Source organism: Balaenoptera borealis (genome assembly GCF_965194805.1).
Source record: "Balaenoptera borealis genome assembly, chromosome: 13".
NCBI lineage: Eukaryota > Metazoa > Chordata > Mammalia > Artiodactyla > Balaenopteridae > Balaenoptera > Balaenoptera borealis.
Window position 1 is genome coordinate 1,478,738 of NC_138870.1, and position 20,927 is coordinate 1,499,664.

The window sequence follows — 20,927 nt, forward strand, 5'->3', positions numbered from 1 at the left end:
GGGCGGAACAAGGTTGAGCACCTGGGGAACTTCACAACTCCGTTCACACCCGCCATGTCCACACAGGCACACCACGGAAGGGAGATTAGTGCTTGCCTAGTGACGGGAGGTTGGGGGTTGGGGTGATGATTAGGGGCTTAGGGGCTGGGTTTCTTTGGGGGCATAAGAAAAATGTTCCAAAACTGATTATGCTGAAGGTTGCTGAACTCTGAGCCCCTAAAGCCTTGAACTGTACAGGGTCCATGGTGAGTTGTATGAGCTGTGAATCCTATCTCAGTAAAGCTGTTAGGAAAAAAGGCAGGAGCCCTGCTGATAAAGGGAACATAGTGGACAATGCCAATTGGGGACATCTGGCCTCAAAGGCCAGCAAAGCAAGAATCTGAGGTCTGTGGGGAAGGCGATCCAAATGGAGAGTGTGCTCCCGGGACCAGGACCACGTGGGCTGGCCATCCTGCCACAAGGCAGAGCCCCGGCTCCAGCTGCGGAATCCACACTCTGCACGTTGAACATGCGCTGACTGGAAGCAGGGGGACCGTCCCAGAAAGCCTGTGGGAGCCTGGACCCAATGACACCCACCTGCATCATCAGAGGGGTGGCGCCTCAGAGGCTGGTGGATGGGGAGGCTCAGCTCCTCTGTCCCCGTCTTAGTCCGTTCGGGCTGCTGTAACGGAACACTGCAGACTGGGCAGCTTATCAACGACAGAAACACCCCTCACGGTGCTGGAGACTGGAAGTCCAAGGTCAAGGTGCCGGCAGATTCCTGCTCCACAGGCGGCCGTCTCGCTGTGTCCTCGCACGGCAGAAGGGCGAGGGGGCCCTGTGGGGTCTCCTATAAGGGCACTCGTCCCGTCCACGAGGCCCCACCCATGCCCTCACCTCCTCCCAGAGGTCCTCCCCAACACCATCACATTGGGGATTAGGTGTCAACCTAAGGATCTGGGGGGGACACGGACGCCAGTCTATAGCACTCCCGCACCTGGTCCTTTGCTACCTGCGGGCTGGCTGTGAGCTATGCACCGCCCGGGGCCTGGGCCTCGAAGGCCTGCTGCTACCAGGCACAATCTCACCACGAGAAAGGCCTCTGCCACTAGGAACTTCTTGACCTATAGCAACGTGTGACACGACCGCCAGGAATTCTAACCTGAGTTAACAAATTTATTCATTCTTTCATTGATGAGCTCTTTCACACGCGTGCGTGCACACACCCTGGTATCTGATTTCCCACCGAACTTCAGAATCCTCTCCTCTGGGCAGGAGCCTGGAGCTCCAGTTCAGGACTCAGGTACAGGCAAAGAGAACCCTCAATCCCAGGGGGGGACCCCAATGTGCACAGGGCTGGGGGCTCCCTGTGCTTCCCGAGCTCGGGGGCTGCAGCCCAGGGGCCCAGCCTGCAGCCCCGAAAGAATCCTTGGCCGTAGGTCTCCCGCTGACCGAGGCCACGCGTGGGCTCAGGCTCTGCTGATGCCGTCAGGGGCCACGACCCTCACTTCTATCTGGTCTCTTTCCGAAAATGACTGAGTGTGTTTGGCCCTCAGCCTCCTGACGGCAGCAATTCATCCTGGTGAAGGAGCCCCAGCCACACCCAGCCTGGCCCCGAGGCCTCCCCGGGCTGCGCCCACTGCCTCGCCTTCCGCGGCAGGCTCGGTTACAGCCCTGCCCCGCTCGCCTGCGGCCCTCGGCCCGGGAAACGAGCTGCTCCTTCGGCTCAGACATGTCCTCCTCCAGAAGCTTCTCCCTGGGCCGGGCGCCCCTTCTGCAGACTTCACGGCCCCGGGCGAGCTTCTGGCAGCCTCTGCATCTCGCGCCCCACCCCATGTGCTACCCCGTCCCTCTCACTGGACGGGCAGCTCCTTGATGGTCAGGGCAATGCCGGGCACAAAATAAAGGCTGAAGGAACGCATGACGGACACCCAAGGACACTGCCATTAGCTCCTAGGAACAGGCTGTGGATTCTCGTGGGGACGGTCACGGGAAGAAAGGTTAAGGGGACAGAGTCAAGGTGTTTATGTTTTAAAGGTACACGTCTCACACACGAGCATACACACGTCCACACGTGCACACCTACGGACACACGTGCTCACCGCCCTGGGCGGGGGAGGCTCCACGCGGCGGCCCCTTGGGCTCCAGGCCAGGGTTCTTGCGGAGCTCCTGGAGGAAGAGCTGCAGCTGCAGGCGCCGCAGGCTCTCCAGGCCCTCGGGATACAGCGGCTGCGCGCCCGGCCCCCCGCCCCGGTCCCCGTCGTCGTCGTCCGGGAGCTGCGGGGAGCTCCTGGAGATGTAGCCCTGGTCCGACTGCACCGACCGCCGCTGCTCCTCCCCAGGGGGTGCGCGCATGTCCTGGCAGCTCGGGCTCTGCTGCGGGGGCGGCAGCACGGAGCCGTCCGGCCGCCCCGCGGGGCTGCTGCGGACGGGCGGGTCCTCGGGGTGCACGGGGAGGAAGAGGATGCTGTTCCGCCCAGGGCCCCAGCCGCCCAGGAGCGGGCGGGCCTCGTCTCCCCCAGCCAGGGCCAGCCGGCTGGCGGCACCGCTCCTGACGGCCTGAGGCACGGGCTCCACCGCCTGCGCCGGAGGGGCCCTGTCCACCGGGACCACCATGGTCTGGAGCGTCTGGGCCGCCGGCTGCTCCTGGGGCCAAGGCTGGGGCTCCAGCCGCGATGGGCCCCCTCTGTCCCCCGCGAGGAGCAGCTCCACCAGCAGGCTGCCCTGGGAGGCGGGTTCCAGCACCAGCGGCTCCTGCCGGACGATCCCTCCTCCCGGCGGCGGCTCCTCGAAGGCCTCCTCATCCAGGGACGGGAGGTCCTGGTCGTCTGCCGAGCAGAGGTTCTCGAGCTGGAACCAGTCGGGGCACTGGGCCTGCCAGCGTCGGAAGCGCTGCACGGCCTCGCGGAGCTGCTGGCCGCCGGGGCTCTGCAGGTAGTTCTGGGCCGTGAGCACCCCGACGCGGTGCATGCGGCCCGGCCCGAACATCTCCAGGTCCTGGATGCGGAAGTAGACCTCCTCAAACTTGTCCATGAGCGCGTAGCAGGAGGTGATGTTGAAGAGCTCGGGGATGTCGGCCTTGCAGCTGATGTCACTGAAGTAGCAGACGATGTAGGTGCCGAAGCAGGCCGGCCTCTTGAAGTCCGGCAGGATCATGTTCATGGCCGCCGTGAACAGGTCCCCCGCGGGCTTCCCGCGGTCACAGCGAAGCTGGACGGTGGCGTCCTCCCCGCCGAGAATGGCCTGCCACTTGGCCCGGGTGCCTCGGGAGCACAGGACGATGACCTTGGAGTTGCCCTCCACCACTTCCTGCTTCCGGCGGCCCACCCAGGTCATGACCCCCGCCTCCGAGATGGCCTGTTCCTCCAGCAGGTCGAGGGCCACTTCGGTGCCGCACACGGTGAGCAGGAACTGGGTGAACTTTAGGACCACGTCCACGTAGAGGGGGTGATCGGCCGAGTAAACGATCCACACCTTCCTGGGCTTCAAGGGTGGGGGGCTCAGGCTGGTGGCAGCGGGCAGGACGTCTGAGGGAAACAAGGGAAGCCAGGCCGAGGGGTCAGGCATGTCGGCGCTGACCACACACCACAGGCCGGGGACAGCCCCGTCCGGCTGGCCGGAAGACTCCCGAGCCCCAAAAATGCAGCCGAGACCTCAGAATAAGCCCAAGGTGGCTTCCTTGCCTGTGCCGGCTGCCTGCAAAACAGCCTGTGCCTTCGGGGAAAAGAGTCTCTCTCTCATTTTTTTATCTGGCCTTTAGCCTACATGTTAATTAAAATTGCTTTTTTTCTTACAAGACACAAAGGCCCGTTTATGGAATACACACAGCTGCTTTCGGGAGGACCTCTTTTCACAAAACACGGTGCCTTTACCTTCCCCTCCTCGTTCAGCCATGAGCAACTGTAAGCCCAGCCTCGCTGTTTGAGGTCCCCTCTGTTTGGAGCTAGAGGTGGGTCCCCGGCAGGTGCCATCTCCCGAGGGACAGGAGCTGACCGCGTAGCGCCTCCAGGCCGCTGCGAACAGACTCACCCCAAACCCAGGCCGCCCAAACCGGGAGGTGCCCACCTGTGCATCTGGTGCCGTTTTCATATTTTCTGTGATGGGACCCTGAAAGGAAAAGAAATGCCAGAAGTAATACTCCAGAAGTGTCCTTGCAGGAAGCACAAATCTTACAAGATGGCTCAGAACGGCTCTTTTGGAAGAGAAACAGGGACCAGCTCACAGGGGCACCTGCTGGGAGCTCTGCCCCACTCCCGACCAAGGGAGGGGTCGAGGCAGCACTTCTTAGACGCTCTGGGCCTCTGCAGGGAGACCGTCCCTCCCATGACCGCTGTGTGACCTGCAGGAGGTATCAACGCCTCTGAAACTCAGTTTCTTCCTCTGTGAAATGGGTCTGTGTGTGAAGTGCCCGGTACACCCCACCAGCTGGGTCACAAGTATTCTGCAGCACTGACACGGCTGGGACCCCCAGAATGGTGCCTGGGAGGTTACACCCCAACAGTGGCCATCCCCAAGCAGAGCTCCCCTTCAGGGAAAGCCCCTTCCCCAGACGTGTCCTTTCAGGAGGCAAAAGTCTTCTGAGATGCCTCCAGAAGTAGAGCCACTGGGCTCCTTAAATTTCCTCCTGGTATTTTTTTTTTTTGGCTGTGCCTCGCGGCTCGTGGGATCTTAGTTCCCCAACCAGAGAGTGAAGCCAGACCCTTGGCAATGAGAGTGAGGAGACCTAAGCACTGAACCGCCAGGGACGTCCCTCCTGCTGGTATCCTGAGGGTGACGAGGTAAACCAGCGTGCTTAAGTGCCCACTCCGTCCTGGATGCGGTGAAGGGCCCTGTGGAGCAGGGCTGACCACCAGAGCCATGCGGCCGACGCGTACGTTTGGAACCTTGATTTCAAGCCCCACCCTTCGGGCCTCTGCCTAGAACTCTTGAGTTCCTCCCTCGCCCCGAGGAGCGGGCACTTCGGGAAAAGGTCAGACGTGCAGCACGAGAAGCAGACGGCCTCCCGACACCTGCAGAGACCTGGACGGCTGGACCCTCCCAGGGAACCTCTGCAGAAGGACCCTCTCGACAGGTCTCGCGCCCGGCTGGTGATCTTCCCCGGCATGAGCTGTGGCCACAGGGGAAACGGCCTCCCAGATCGGGGTCGTAGAGGGGCAGGGAGAGGCTAAGTCCCCACCCCGAAGACCCATGTTCTCTCCTGCTTAGATCGTGGCCAGAGAGGGCCGCGGCCGGAGGGAACCGATGCTTATTAACAGGCGGAAGGGCGGGGGTGCGTGGGGCTGTGAGCACAGTCTCCCAGCTGGTGCAGCGAGAAGGGGCACAGGAAGAGGGGCGGGGCAGAGGGGAAGCCCCAGGTGGGCCCACAGCCCCTGCCCTTACCCGGCAGCCGCCAGGCCATGCAGACGACCAGCAGGATGACGGAACCCACCAGCAGGATGGAGAGGCCGGGGATGCACCCGGAGACCCACAGGGGCACGTAGTCTGTGGCAGGAGAACAGCGTGATGGCGCAGCAGGGAGGCCTGCGACACCAGCCCCGGGGGCCCGCCCGCTGCCCTCCCTGAGCTGCCCTCTCTGCTGTGTCAGCCCTGGGGTCCTCAACCCACCGCCCACCCCGGGGGGTCCTCCCTGACACCAAGACGGGCCGTGGTCCCGCCACCCAGGGCCGCCTCCTGGTGCAGGCCTTCTGCCTGGCTCTGCTGCAGGACGGCAGGGACCTCTGTGTCGCGAGGCGGCAGAGCCTGGGAGGAGTCGGCCTTACCTTTGACGCCGTCTGCAATGAGAACCAGGGGACAGACTCTCAGTTACTAGCAGCGGTCACCACACCCACCACCCGCGTGCCGGGGCCTGCTGACGGCCTGGCCCGACACCCAGCCCTTGGTACAGGTTATTAAACTTAGCGACACACCTACAGGGGACACCTGAGCTGGTGGCCTACTGGGAGACACCCGCCTCCACCGGGAGGCCGGGTTCCGTCCAGGCCAGTGCAATGCCCGCGGCTTTTTGACTGGCGTCTGGCTGCAGGAGGCTTCTGAACGGGGAGTGGGCAGCACGCCGGGGTCTCAGGTCAGAACCGGGGCTCTGCCACTTCCTCGGTGTGTGACCTTGGACAAGGTGCCTGACATCTCTGTGCCTCAGTTTCCTCACCTATGAACCTGGCGAAGGGAGTCTCCGCTTCATGGTGTATGTTACATAGTACACAGTGCATAGTGCACAGTACTTAGTACACAGCACTCAGTATAAGGTACACAGTACTTAGTACACAGTACACACTTAGTACAAAGTATACAGTACCCAGAACCCAGTACATAGTACTTAGTACACAGCACTCAGTATAAGGTACACAGTACTTAGTACACAGTACACACTTAGTACAAAGTATACAGTACCCAGAACCCAGTACATAGTACTTAGTACACAGCACTCAGTATAAGGTACACAGTACTTAGTACACAGCACACACTTAGTACAAAGTATACAGTACCCAGAACCCAGTACATAGTACTTAGTACACAGCACTCAGTATAAGGTACACAGTACTTAGTACACAGTACACACTTAGTACAAAGTATACAGTACCCAGAACCCAGTACATAGTACTTAGTACACAGCACTCAGTATAAGGTACACAGTACTTAGTACACAGCACACACTTAGTACAAAGTATACAGTACCCAGAACCCAGTACATAGTACTTAGTACACAGCACTCAGTATAAGGTACACAGTACTTAGTACACAGTACACACTTAGTACAAAGTATACAGTACCCAGAACCCAGTACATAGTACTTAGTACACAGCACTCAGTATAAGGTACACAGTACTTAGTACACAGCACACACTTAGTACAAAGTATACAGTACCCAGAACCCAGTACATAGTACTTAGTACACAGCACTCAGTATAAGGTACACAGTACTTAGTACACAGTACACACTTAGTACAAAGTATATAGTACCCAGAACCCAGTACATAGTACTTAGTACACAGCACTCAGTATAAGGTACACAGTACTTAGTACACAGTACACACTTAGGACAAAGTATATAGTACCCAGAACCCAGTACATAGTACTTAGTACACAGCACTCAGTATAAGGTACACAGTACTTAGTACACAGTACACACTTAGGACAAAGTATATAGTACCCAGAACCCAGTACATAGTACTTAGTACACAGCACTCAGTATAAGGTACACAGTACTTAGTACACAGTACACACTTAGTACAAAGTATATAGTACCCAGAACCCAGTACATAGTACTTAGTACACAGCACTCAGTATAAGGTACACAGTACTTAGTACACAGTACACACTTAGTACAAAGTATATAGTACCCAGAACCCAGTACATAGTACTTAGTACACAGCACTCAGTATAAGGTACACAGTACTTAGTACACAGTACACACTTAGTACAAAGTATACAGTACCCAGAACCCAGTACATAGTACTTAGTACACAGCACTCAGTATAAGGTACACAGTACTTAGTACACAGTACACACTTAGTACAAAGTATATAGTACCCAGAACCCAGTACATAGTACTTAGTACACAGTGCTCAGTAAAATACACTTAGCTCTATAGTACACAGTACCTATACTGTGGTGCACAGTACCCAGTACCTAGTACACAGTACATAGCACACAGCACTACAGTGCATAGTACCTAGTGTACAGTACTTAGCAGGCAGCACTATGACTCACAGTTTGTGAGAATTAGAAATGGACACGTTAGAGCACGCTGTTCACTACATGGTCCTTAACTGTAACTATGACAAGAAGAATCCCCATTTTTCGAGTCACGGAGGTTTTGAAAGGTTAAGTGCTTTGCCCAAGGCCACACAGTTAACAAAGGCCGTCCCCGCCCCAGGACCACGTCAGGGTTCGGGTCGGGCTTCTGACCTTCACCCACCCTCCCCCCCGGGTGTGCCCCCAGCAACTGTGCGTCTCACCTGGGGTGTGCAGGACCTCTGGGCAGGGCACGGCCACCGAGTGTCGGAGGCAGTCGTTGAGGCAGCTGCTGAAGAAGGGCTGGATCTGCGAGGACAGAGCGCAGGGATGAAAGGCAGGGGGGATGTGGGCACACCTCGGACCCCGCCGGCCCCTCCAGGACGTCCCCGCAGCTGCTGGGCAGGAGGGGGCAAAGGGCCCTGCCCAGGTGAAGCCGGGGGCCGGGCAGGAAATCCCAGGAGGTAGCGGTGCTGGGTCCCTGGGGAGCATGAGCTGCCCACCTGCACCTGCGCCCACCCCGTCTCCACCCCGCTCCCCACCTGCACGTGGTGACGGCAGCACCAGCTGAGGTCTGGCAGGGTGAGCGTGACGTTGCAGCACTGCCGGGTGGCCTCCTGTGCAGGCTGCAGGATAGAGGGACAGTGAGGCCCTGGCCTCTGCTGGGATGCACCCCCAGGAGGCGCCGGGGAGAGAGGCTGGCGGGTCCCACTCCGGGAGGAGCGACCCCTCCCCAGGGCCGTGGGTGTGTTGACTCAGGACTGCATCCAGCACCCAGCTGCCCCTCTTGGCTTTGGCCGCTGGGGATCTTGGGGACAGACACGCGTGTCCTGCACTGGCCCTACCCTGGCATCATCTTATTCCCTCACCTCTACTTCCCTTTGTCTTCATTTCCACATTTTAAAGTCTTCGAATCCTTTTTGCAATAATGGAATTAACAAAGCTAAACAAAAAGAGGACCAGGAGAACGTGGGGGAGGGGAGGACAGAGGGCGGGGCGCGCAGGGCAGAGACAGCCGTGCCGTCAGCTGTCGGAGCGCCGACACGCCAGTCACACTCCAGACACACACCAGCCACAGGCCAGCCACACTCCAGTCACACATGGGAAGGGGGAAGCGCGGCCCAGGTCACGCCCTCCAGCGCAGCCTGAGCGCCTGGGCTTCGAGGCTTGGAGAGGTGTCTCTGAGCCAAGCTGGAGGGTTAGGAGAGCGGCAGAGGGAGCGGTTACCACGGTCAGATCCATGACGCGCTGGAAGCAGCTCCGGTTCTCCGCGGGTAGAAAGCTGTCCAGCAGGATCTGGTATTTGGTGGACTCGTTCCACGGGGTGAAGCTCAGCCGCAGCTGGCGGGCCTCGAGGGTCTCCACAGTGAGGCTGGGGTCCCACAGGCTGCCTGTCCCACGGGGGCACAGACGTGGCCGGGAGTGAGGGGGTGGGCGAGCATACGTGCAGGTGTGCATGTGTGCGTCTGCACCCAGGTAAAGCCCCCCCCAAGGCTGCCCGCCACAGCTACCTGAGCTCACGCAGGGCGTGGTGATCTTCATCCTGGGGTCCTCGCAGTCTGTGGACCGGGAAAAAGGGCAACCGTTAGCGCGCCTCCCTTGGAAGGTTGGCTCCTACAGCGCCTCGGACAGCAGAGGGAACCACCCTGTGCCTCTGAGGAGCCTGTTCAAAGCCGGCCCTTCACAGACGCCCCAGGACGGACACTGCCATGGGCCAGAGGCCCCACAGGCCTGGGACCGCCCTGGCCGTCTCAGCCCTCCTCCCTCCAGGAACCTTCTAGATCCAGGTGCAAGCTCCCTGGACTTGCTCTGGGACCGAGGGGTCCTGGTCCACTCCTGCTCGCTCTCCCCGGGGGCTCCCTCTCCAGAGCCGCCTCTGCCCTTGAGGAGAGACGGACTGTGTCCCCCTCAGCAAACGGCAGCATTTCCCCAACTCTCCCCTGTCCTCACAGTAGTCTTGGGTTCAGCCCCTCTGGGGTGGGCCTGGGAAGCTGCATTTCTGACAAGTTCCCCGGTTGATTCCGTGGTGCTGCGGACCCAGGGACCCCGTGAGGACCACTCCTCTGGAGATGTCTTCTCGATCCCTCCATTTCCTTGACTGCAACTTTTTACTTTGGTTTCAGAAGGCACGTGAGAGGCGTGAACCACTGCGAGTGACAGGGGCTGCGCCAGTCCGCTTTAGGGACAGGGGAGGGGGCGGGGGGGGGTCACTCATTTGACAAATACTGGCTGAGCCCCCAGTGTGTGCCAGGCCCTGGAGATACAGCGGTGAGTGAGACAAAGTCCCTGCCCTCCGAGGATGACGTTCCAGCAGGAGAGACCGTAAAAGCAAATAGCGTAGTATCACGTCACGAATATGTCAAGATGATGGAATGTCAGGGAGCAGGGAGTGACACGAGGGGCAAGAAAGCCGGGCGAACAGATCGTGTGCGCACGTGTGTGTGTGTGTGCATGTGTATGTGCGTGTGCATGTGTATGTGCGTGTGCATCTGTGTGCATGTGCACGTATATGAGTATGCATGTGTGCACATGTGTGAGCAGGGGGTGCCCTGGAGATGAAGAAGTCTTCAACAAGCATTTCCCGATCACCTCCCACACGCAGGGCCATTTGTGAGGGTCTGGAGGCTGCACAGGCGGGTGCGGGGTCCAGGCCCTGTCCTCAAGGGGCTGGGCGTCTAGGTGTGCTTGGCTCTGAACAGTGAGAAAGGCAGGCAGTGGCAGAGACGCTGGGGAGAACAGAGATGCACCCCCGAGGTGCACACACATCAAATGACGCTTGTAAGATGAGCCCGCCAGGCCTCCCAGGGGGAGGGAGTAGTGGCAAGAGGGGAAGGAAGGCGTGGGATAAATGCAGGTGGGATGTGGGGAAAGAACGAGGAACTGAGAGCTGGGGCGGGGCTGGGAGCAGGGCCACAGCTCTCCTGGGCCTGGCTTGTGTTCCTGACACGTTCTGGGCAGGAAACGTGCGTCTTCAGCCACGCAGAGGGACTCCGGGTCCCGTGAAGCTCCTGGGGTCGTGGACCAACACTCACCGTTTGTGTCGCAAGAACAGGCTCCGCCTTCAGGGAGTGGAGGCTGCGGCCACTCAGCAAAGAACCTGGCCCTGCACCTGTTTGTCCCGTGGGTCCCACCCCACAGGCTGACTGCAGAGCGAGGGGTGAAGGGAAGGCTGGGGAGGGCGCTCTTACCGGGCACCAGGAAGTTTCTGGACTGGTGGTTTGGGTCCCCATCAGGGATGGGCTTAGGCAGGTGGTGGACGGTCACCTCGTACTCCTGGCCGGGTTCCACCACGAAGTGGCTGAAGGCAAAACGCCACTAGGAGATGGGAGAAGGGGAGGGCAAACAGGTCACGGCTCTCACCCACCTGGGCCCAAAGTCCACCCCATCCACCCCCAAAGGATCAGTCAAAAGAGGGAGAAAACATCCACTACAGCAAGCTCCCAAATCGGAAGCATCTGTTTCTCTGTTCTTTGTTTCTTCTGGTCTTTCTTGCTTATAATTATTATTTTTTATTAATTAATTAATTTTATTTTTGGCTGCGTTGGGTCTTTGTTGCCGCGTACGGGCTTCCTCTAGTTGCGGCGAGCGGGGGCTACTCTTGGTTGCGGGGCACGGGCTTCTCATTGCAGTGGCTTCTCTTGTTGCAGACCATGGGCTCTAGGCGCGTGGGCTTCAGTAGTTGTGGCATGTGGGCTCAGCAGTTGTGGCTCGCAGGCTCTAGAGCGCAGGCTCAGTAGTTGTGGCACATGGGCTTAGCTGCTCCGCGGCATGTGGGATCTTCCCGGACCAGGGCTTGAACCTGTGTCCCCTGCATTGGCAGGCGGATTCTTAACCACTACGCCACCAGGGAAGTCCCTTTCTTGCCTATTTTAAAAAACCTAGATCTGGCCTCATCAGGAGACAGTGGGGGCCAAAAGCAAGAGAATTTGGGGAAAGACGAAAGAGCCCCCTCCCCCATCGGCCCTCTCCAACTCCAGAGCACACAACGGGCAGCTAAAAACTACTTGTTAAGTGACTCTGCCTCCTTAAATGGGAAAGCCAGGGATCTCCTGAGAATGTCCTGGAGCACAAAAGTGCAGCGAGAAGGCTATGAGGTCCCCCCCCTGCCCACCTGCCCAGGCCTGACAGCATCTTTGTTGTGCAAACACTTTCTGGATGGTGCAGGTGACACACACTGACTCCAACTTCCCTGGTGGACCACGTGGGGGTCCCTGGTCCTCACCATCCTCCAGCAGTAGTTTGGGGGTCCCCACTAAACACGGGACAGGGGATCTGTCTTTGCTGCTTGTGTTTGTGGGAGCCCTGCCAGTGGCCACTTTTCAGAGGTAAAGCAGCAGTGTTCAGATGAGCCTGGGTCAGGACCACCTGGATGGCTTGTCACCACCAACTGCTGCTGTTTAAACACCCCCAGCCTCTGATTCAGGAAGTCTGGGTGGGGCCCTAGAACCTGCATTTCTAACAGCTCCCAGGTCATGCTGCTCGTCCTGGGACCACGCGCTGAGCATCAGTGCTTCAACCAAACTCAAAGAGAAGCCACTTCCGGCTCTGAGCAGCAAAAGGAGCAGCAACTGCAGCAGAAACCACGGCAGCTCTGGTCTGGGCAGAGCCTCTCCTCCTGGAGGCCCCGGGCTGACCCAGGTACAGGGCAGGACGGCAGGCGTAGGTCGCGGAGCCGCAACAGTGAGCAGCAACGTAAGGTTGGAAGGAAGAGCGGGGTGTGTGTGTGTGTGCGTGTGTGCGCGCACGCGTGCGTGTCCTGCTCCCCACGGTCACCACCATCCCCGCCCTCCCCCGCCCACCGCCCCGGCTGGAGTCTTACCCGCTTGTGATGATGCCTCAGTGTGGACAGAAACTCAAACTTGACACACAGACGTTCGTTGGTGTTCAGCTGCAGGACGGACAGTTCCGCCCCCTCCAGGTAGAGGATGCTGGCTGCAGGACAGAGGGAGGAGAGGGGCCGCAGCTGCAGAGCAAGGATGACTAACCGTCGGGGTGGGGGGTCCCGTCCCATCTGGGACGCTTGCCTGTCTTACCCACCCTCTGCTTCTGCTCCTTCCAGCTCCCTTTGGGCTGGATTAGCCACTGCCTCGTGGACAGCTACCCCTGCTGGACACGGACAGCAACGCTTTACCCAGGGCTAGAAGCGAAAGCTTTGCAAATTCGTGGCTAGGGCATTGGCGACACGGCGTGGGTGTCAAAGGGGCGTCCCTGAACTTGAAGAGGACGCAGCAGCCAGCGGGGCTGGAGCCTCAGGAAGAGGACTCCCCCAGGCCGTCCACAGGTCTGGAGGCCCTGGTCACCCCGTCTTCCCAGCTCTGTGCACAGATCCACCCCTGAGAGGTTGGGGCACTGCTGTCAGGAGGGCCAGCCCTGCAGTCAGATAATTCACGACCTGACGCCTTTTCCAGGGTGATGAAGATTTTAGGCTGAAGAAAGGCCTTCCTTGAAGGATGGTGGGTTAACATCAAAACACTGAAAAAGGACTCACTGCCTGAAACGATGGGTCCTCTCACTAAATGGCCCCTCGTGTCTGAGCACAGGGCTGGGAGCCCAGTTCTGAGTCTGGGGGGAGGGCCGGGTGGTCCAATCTGTGGGTTCACCCGGAGGTGGGCAGCACTTCCAGACGCCCACTCACCATCTGTCTGAAGTGTCCACTCGATGTGAACCACAGGGAGCAGCTGTCCTTGCTGCGTGCGGGCAAAGCACAGCTGGGTCTGAACGTCTTTGGGGGACGAGGGGGTCAGGTTTCGAGGGTGGATCCAGGTGTCGTCCAGGCAGGTACCTGGGGGCCAGGAAAGGCAGAAATCAGAGGCTTGCAGGCTCTGCAAGAAACCAAAGATGCAGACCAAAGAAGACACCTCGCGGGGGTCCAGGGACCCAGGCCTTCACGGTCAGGCCGTGACCCTGAGACCGCGGCTGTGCTCTCAGCTGCCCAGCCCTGCTCGCTTTCCTGATGCCTGTCTGGGGTCACGGCAAAGCTCTGATGTCTAAAGGGCACCTTAGGAGAGATGACAAAGCATGCCCTTGGCTTTGAGAGGAAGCAGTGGCTGGAAGTGGGGCAGGAGAGTGGGGCAACTATAAGAGCTGCTCTATTGTTACGTGCAGGGGTCCCTAATGAGCACAGACACTTGAACTGTGCGCCTCCTCCTTGAATTAAAACACAAAACAAGGTCCCACCCCAGATGTCGCCCACTTCACGGTGACAGCTCTGGCAAAAGAGTCGTATTACAGATTCACCAGGGCAGCACCCCAGAGAAAATCCTAATGACAGGCCTGCGCCTCCCATCCTGACTGCTGTGCGATGAACGTCCTTGACGGAGGTGCAGATGCGGCCCCAAATCTCAGGGGTCCTCGCTGGGGGCTGGGACCCTCGTCAGCTCAGCACGGGGTCAGCGCTCCATCGCGGCAACATGAGAAAAACAAAAACCGGTGACTTACTGTTCTTGACGATGCAGTTCAGCCCCTGCGGAAAAGAGAGGCAGGTAATTACAGACAAGAAAGAACTTGAATCCACAAGCTGGGCTCTGGCGTCCCCGGGCTCATTCTCAAGAATGAAACGCAGGCACCCTCCCTCTCTCTTTGAGGGACACTCTCAGGGGGGACCGCACTTCTCTCCTGTCAACTGAGGAGACACAGGGTGAGAAGTGGGCATAGCACATGGCAAATGGAACTGGAATTTTCTGAGTGCTTTTAGGAGCTGGGAGGCACCTTAGCCTCTTTCCCTGCCCTGATCTCAGAATGCTGGCATGGGGACTTCCCTGGTGGTCCAGTGGTTAAGACGCCACACTCCCAATGCATGGGGGCCTGGGTTCGATCCCTGCTCGGGGAACTAAGATCCCACATACCGCAACTAAGCCTGCATGCCGCTACTGAGCCCGAGTGCCGCAACTAGAGAAGCCTGTGCACCACAACCAGAGGTGCCACAATGAAGACCCAGCACAGCCAAAAAAAAAAAAAAAAAAAAAAAGAATGCTGGCAGCCAAGCCCAGAGAAAAGACCTCTGGATTTCGACATCTGAGAGTTGCCCAACAGACAGGCCACGTTCACCACCAGCCTGACCCTTACAGTAAGTTCAGAGATCAAAACGCCCATCTACACAGGGCATCCAGTCAGCTTTTAGGACCTCAGTCTTGAAATATTCTCAGACAGCCAAAGGGTACCAGATATTTAAGAAGGATTTCCTGTATGAAAAATAGGTTAAAACCCCCCAAATTAAAAAAAAAAAAAAAAAGCTCTTGGAGGAAATAAGACAATGCTGGGAACAGGATAAAATTAAAACAAACAAAATATAACAGTTTCAAAGAAATAAGAGAGGACACTTCATCCACATGAGAAGGACAGGGTACTGTGGAAAAATGAGCAAGCAGAGAATAAAAACGAATCTTGAAAATAAAAAATTCCACAGAAGGACTGGGCTATAAAATTCAGGAAATTTCTCCAAAAGTAGAACAAATACAAACAGAAACAGGAGAAACAATATATGAATATTTAGAGAATCAATTCAGGAATGATAAGACATGATTAACTAGATTTCCAGAAGAAGATTACACAGAAAATAGAGGGAAGAAATTAAAAAGAAAAGAAAAAGAAATTCTAGAACTGATAATTTCCATATTAAAAAGGTCCACTGAATGGCCTTCACAGCAAATGAAAAAAAGACCTAGACCAAGGCCCATCATGAGACTTCTGGAATACCAGGAGTGAAAAGAAAATCATAATGTTTACAGAGAGAAAAAAAATAGGCAACAGAGAGGAATCAGAGTGGCATCGGCTTTCTTAGCATCTGTGCTGTGGGCTGGAAGGCAGCAAAGCAGTGCCTTAAAAATCCTGAGGGAAAAGTATCTTTAACCTGCGATTTTTATACCCAGCCAAACTATCAAAAAAGTGTGAGGGGAGAATAAAGACATTTTCAGACACATAAAGACTTAAAAAAAAAAATCGATTCATCTATCTATACCTCTCACACCCTCATACTTTTTCTTAGGAAACTGCGGGATATGCTCCAGCAAAATGAGGGAGTTAACCTCTGAGAAGGAAGACTGACCCACTGCCGCAGGCCTGGGGAGTAATCGGTCCAGGCTGGGGTTGGAGAATACAGAATGAAACTGATGGAATATGTGACATATGACAAATATCTGAATATCTGACATATGACAAACACATATGACAAAATCTCATAGAAGAAAACCAACATTAGTTACATGGAAAATTATGGAAGTGAAGAATGAAAGGAATTATCATCTCCAGGAGGAAAGAGAAATTATACCAGAAAAGAAATACAACCAAAGCACATGTACTTGCCTCAGCAGTGAAGATTAGCATTTGTTATAGTATAAACACTGACCATTGGGACTTCCTTGGTGGCACAGTGGCTAAGACTCCACGCTCCCAATGCACGGGGCCCAGGTTCGATCCCTGGTCAGGGAACTAGATCCCACATGCATGCCGCAACTAAAAGTTTGCATGCCACAACTAAGGAGCCTGCATGCCACAACTAAGGAGCTGGTGACTCACAACTAAGGAGCCTGCCTGCCGAAACTAAGACCCGTAAGACCCAGTGCAACCAAATAAAACAGACAAACAAAAAAACACTGACCACTGATAGAACCACAATGGAAAGACTGGGAGGGGAAGCAGTGGGAGGAGGTAATGTAAGAAATTTAAATTTTCATCTATTATAAGTCAGTAGGTAATATCTAAAACTGACAAATGAAGAATAACAATATAAGTACATTTAGAAGTATGGAGGCAAATGCCAGAAGAAATAACTAGAACTAGTATAAGTGATCCTCTTTGGGGAACTGTTTTAGGGGTTGTGGGGGGGGTGCAGGGACCTGCTGGGTTTTGTTTTAAACATCTTTGTACCATTTTAAAAGGATCACCATATATCACCTTGATAAGAGTTAATTAAAAGGTAGAATTTCATCTATGACATTACTCCAAACAAAGGAAAGGATTAAAATGTGAGACAGACAAATGAAAACATGAATTTGTTTAGGGGAAGGCACAGCAGACTTTTTCTTCTTATAATTTAATTTCTATGAGGAATTTACATTAACGTAATGTTTTCAATCGTGTAAAAAAATGCATTCAGGATCTTCTCTGGATACCACCAGGACAGATCCTGCTTTATTCCCCTCCAAAAAATCACCCCTCATGTCTTTGTTTCAAAAAGCAGTAGGATCAGAACATTATTTATGAGCTTGTGAACAGCACTACGTCAGGGCCTCCTGCAGAAACCCAAGAGGGGATGCCCACGGTGATGAAGATGACGGCAGTGGCCAGTGTTCACCGAGCTCTCCTTCTGTGCCAGGCGTCACGCTAACGCTTTGTACACACGTCTCATTTAATCCTAACAACGGTCCTATGAGGTCGGTACCATCATGCCCTTTTTACTCATGACAAAACTGAGGCACAGGGAGGTCAGCTAAGTGGCCCAAGGCTCCACAGAGCTGACACTCAAACCCGTGCAGTTTGGCTTCAGAACCCCGCTCTTAATAACAGCCACGCGGCCTCTACATAAAAAGGGGCGCTCACAACGGGTGGGCCCACCCTCTCCATCCGCGGTGGTGAAGATTACAAGGAAGGACTCAGACAATTCCACGGACATCAACAAGAGCCTGGTAGAGAGAAGAGGGCTGGGCGGTCACACACAGCTCTGCTTTGGTCCACCCTGGCCGGCCGCCTAACGTCTCCGAGACAGGTGAATGGTGCCGGCCCGGCAGCCCGTCGAGAGCTCTGAATGAAGGTATGCCTGTCACCCCCGGCGCAGGGGCTGCATGAAGCTGCAGGTCACTGTTCATGCCCCAGCACACCCAGCGCACAAGCCCCTGGTCCGCCCAGCGTGTTATGTGCCCTCCCCACGATCCCGCGAGGCGAGAGTCATCCCCGAATGGCCGGGAGCATTGGGTCACAGCGGTGGAGGGACTGGCCAGGGCTGCAGGGCGGCTGAGAGAGAAGCTCCACCCAAGGCCCAGGTCTGCCTCAGCCACGTCCCCTCCTGCTGCTGATGCTATGTGCTGTCCGGCACATCTCAGACAGAGGCTGGCAGCCAGCGGAGGAGCCCATGGACTCTGCGGTGATGCTGCCAGCACTGGCCGCAGCCCTTACTGCCCGGTGCCCACACGACACAACTTGACACTCGGGGAGGGGCACAGTCGAAAGCTCTGGCGACCAGAAGGTGGGGTTAAACCCGCGGCTGTTCCACCCCCAGTCAGAGCTGCAAGTGCTTGGGGAAAAGAAGAATTTGTAAGGAACACACATCCTGTCTAGAAACTTCTGCGTTAACACTCCCACCGACCAGCTCCAAGTTGCAGGCTTTCTTCTGGGCTGGCGGTCATGGTCATGGGAAGCTGAGAAGGCCCAGGTGGGAAGGGTCCCCCAGGGAAACACAGTTTCTCCAGTAAGGATTGGATGGGGGGGGGGCCACTCAGAGTCCCCTGGGTTTTGAGGCGCTAAATCCAAGCAACCAGAACCAACCTTGCTTGGTCTCCGCCTGTCACTGCTTCGTGGGCAGAGCTGGCTTCGTCATTCATCTGCCCACCCTCCCCTTCATCCTTTCGGTCCACAATCATCTGTCAGCCCCCATGTCCTGCGCTTGCAGCACTGGGCTGTAGGTGGTGAAGCCAGGATGCAAACCCAGGTCCTCCGGGGTCAAGTGTGGGCTTCCCCTGACACTACGTGGTGCTCTATCCACTGAAGCGCCAGTGGAGGGAGAGAAATCTGGAGGGTGTTGCTCCTCTCTTTTCAGGGCAGCCGTGGGCCGTGGGGGGCGTGTGTCTGTGGCCAGGTGTACGGCGGGGGCGGGAAGGCAGAGCCGGGGGAGTGCAGACGAATCTGCCAGGGGATCCCTCTCTGCTAACCCCACACCCCCATCAGGCCGAGCCCCTGTTCCCGCTGAGCAACTGAGGTCAAGCCCTTTCAGCACAGCTCAGGGGAGCCCCTCCCTTATTTCCCGAGGCTTCTCTCACTTTCCTGCCACTCAGACCCCCCAGTCCTCATCCTGCCCACCCATGGGCCTTGGCTCAGCGCTTTCCACCTCCTGGAACGCTCCAGACCTCTGTCTTGGAGGGCCGCCCAAGTGTCTTCTCTGCCACAAAGAACGCCCTAGGCTGCAGGAGTTTCTCTTTTCCCTGGAATTCTGTACACTCACTAGCTGCACAGAGAGCACGCGCTGCAGGCTCCTGGGTGACTCACCGCCCCTCCGGTCATCAGGGAGTGTGTCTCTGTCGTTTCAGGACCTTGTATGTTGCAGGCGCCTGGCAAGTGGCCATCGAGAAATGAACCGAGTCCAAGCGAAGGACCTGCTGAGCGGGTCCCACGCTTTGCCCAGGAGTGGGAGTCACAAGGACGGTCCCCAAATCATTCACGTTAAAAGAAAAGTTTCTGTTAAACAGTCGCTGACCCTCCTCCACCCTCTTGTGGTGAATCCTCGACAAAATTAGGTCAGGAGAAATACCGCTTCGGTTGTTTCACATCCTCTGACTCAGATACTGAGGGTTATTTCTTAGCGCCAGTGGCAGAGGGGAGTGGGCCGAGGAAAACAAGAGGAGCGGAGGGGGGAGGACGGAGTGTGTGTGTGTGTGTGTGTGTGTGTGTGTGCGCACAACAGTGTCTGTCTCTTTTCCCTTAAGCCGGGCTTCCACCCCAAGGCCACTACCCGGCGGTGGGTGTGTCGCTTCCTGTGGGCACAGCGGAGCAGCTGCCCGGCGTATACAGACCAGCGGGACCCCAGACCCGGGCGGTGGCGGCCGCAGGGGCGGCGTCCTGAGGGTTCGCGCGGTCCCCAGGGCTCGCGCCGGAGGGGTCATCGCTCTGCCCTCACAACTCTCCCCGGAAGCTGCCGCCGCAGCCCCGGGGCCCGTGCGCCAGGCGCTGCGGTCGCGGGATCCCCGAGGCGCGGGCTCCGGCGGAGGAGGGTTCCAGGACCCGGGCTGGAACCGGGTCTGCTCCCGCCTCGCCCTCCCTAGGCCCCTCCCCACCCTTTACTAACCAGCGCGCCCCGCCTCCGGCGGGTCGCGCCTCCTCCGAGTCCCTCCTCAAGTGTGGGCCCCCCGCGGAGGCGCCCCCCGCCCCCCCACCCCCGCGCTGGGACGCTGGCCCAGGTTGTGCAACCGGCGCTGCGCGATCTTTCCCAGCAAACTCCGTGTCTTCCCAGGTCCGCAGAGCAACTCCCGCCTCTCCGGGAGTCCTCCCCACGGCGGCCCGCTCTGTGCCCAAGCCTCGGAGCCCCCGAGACCCCGCGCGGACCTCCAGTCACTCGGCAACCCCGCGCCCCCGGCCCTCGGCCCCCGCCCCCCGGGATGCGTCGGGGTCTCACCTGCTGGGTGCACACGGGCGCCGGGTGGTCCAAGAGCCTCGGGGAGGCGCGACCCAGGCCCGGGGCGCACAGGAGCAGGAGGAGAAGCAGGAGCGACGGCACCGGCGGGGACCCCTGGGACGCGCGCGGCCGGCGGCGCGGAGCCCCCATGGCCCCGGCCTTCGCGGAGGGCTCGCGCCCGGGCTGGGGGCGCAGCGAGGGCGCGCCCCTGGCTTCCACTCGTCTGAGTCCCGAGTTAGCTCCCTCGCGTCCGCTTCCGGCTTCCAGCCCTGCCCCGGGCGGGCCGCGCAGAGGGGAGGGCTCGGGCCAGCACAGTCCTTCCGCGGGTCCCTCCCCGACGTGCGTCCCAGGTGCGCGCTCCTCCCCGCGCTCCTCCCGGGCTCCTCCCCGAGCTCCTCCCCGAGCTCCTCCCCGAGCTCGTTCAGCCCCGCCTGCGCCGCGAGCCGCAGGTCAGCGTTTCCTGCGCTCCAGCTCAGCTCGCTGCCATATTTTATCCCTGCTCTTACCGTCAGGCTGTAAAACTCTTATTTTAATACCTTCCCCTAGCTCTCGACCCCGGTCTTACTCTCTTCTTTTTCTTCGTCAAAGGAAGTCCTTTTTCTCAGTCCCTGTCTCTCTGTATCCTCACCCTCTTACCCAGATTTTGCTTTCCTGGCTTGCCCTCCTCCTTCTCGAGGTCTGGACAACTCCGCCCTCCGACGACGCTGGCCCCCCGAGGAGGTGGGAGCGCTGGTCCCCACGCAGCTGCGCGGGCTCTGGGCCTCCCTTGCCCTCGGCCGTCTGTGCCCCTAGCGCTGAGCCTGCGCGTTCGCCAGAGACCCGCCCCACGTCTGCTGAGGGTCCGCCTGGCTGATCACCTCTTTTCAGTCTCCGGTCCAGAGGAGCCTGCCTTTGGAGC

At 57.7% G+C, this 20,927-nt stretch overlaps 1 protein-coding gene across 6 annotated transcripts; it reads right to left on the reverse strand.

Moving 5' to 3' along the window:
- Window positions 1-1,994: 1,994 nt before the first annotated feature.
- IL17RA (interleukin 17 receptor A) lies at window positions 1,995-20,357 on the reverse strand. Of its 6 annotated transcripts, XM_082350489.1 has the most exons (12): window positions 20,030-20,356; window positions 14,149-14,173; window positions 13,346-13,492; window positions 12,530-12,642; window positions 10,899-11,025; window positions 9,222-9,269; window positions 8,938-9,101; window positions 8,253-8,336; window positions 7,923-8,019; window positions 5,359-5,460; window positions 4,045-4,086; window positions 1,995-3,506 (listed from the first exon to the last, which is right to left on the reverse strand). In XM_082350489.1, exons 1-12 carry the CDS (start codon window positions 20,177-20,179, stop codon window positions 2,062-2,064), a joined length of 2,544 nt encoding a protein of 847 aa, XP_082206615.1. In that variant the 5' UTR covers window positions 20,180-20,356; the 3' UTR covers window positions 1,995-2,061. The 6 variants fall into 6 exon arrangements, with proteins under 6 accessions (XP_082206615.1, XP_082206616.1, XP_082206618.1 ...); XM_082350490.1 differs by lacking the exon at window positions 8,253-8,336 and having other exon boundaries at window positions 20,030-20,357; XM_082350492.1 differs by lacking the exon at window positions 5,359-5,460 and having other exon boundaries at window positions 7,935-8,019; window positions 20,030-20,357.
- Window positions 20,358-20,927: the final 570 nt, after the last annotated feature.

What these genes read in the sequence shown, in the direction of transcription:
- IL17RA (XM_082350489.1), bottom strand. Translation starts at nt 20,179, where the DNA reads ATGGGGGCTCCGCGCCGCCGGCCGCGCGCGTCCCAGGGGTCCCCGCCG. An exon ending in GAACTGCATCGTCAAGAACA is followed by an intron (nt 13,493 to 14,148) that starts GTAAGTCACCGG and finishes CCTGGCCCCCAG; the next exon opens with GTACCTGCCTGGACGACACC. An exon ending in AAACGGCACCAGATGCACAG is followed by an intron (nt 3,507 to 4,044) that starts GTGGGCACCTCC and finishes TGTTTCCCTCAG; the next exon opens with ACGTCCTGCCCGCTGCCACC.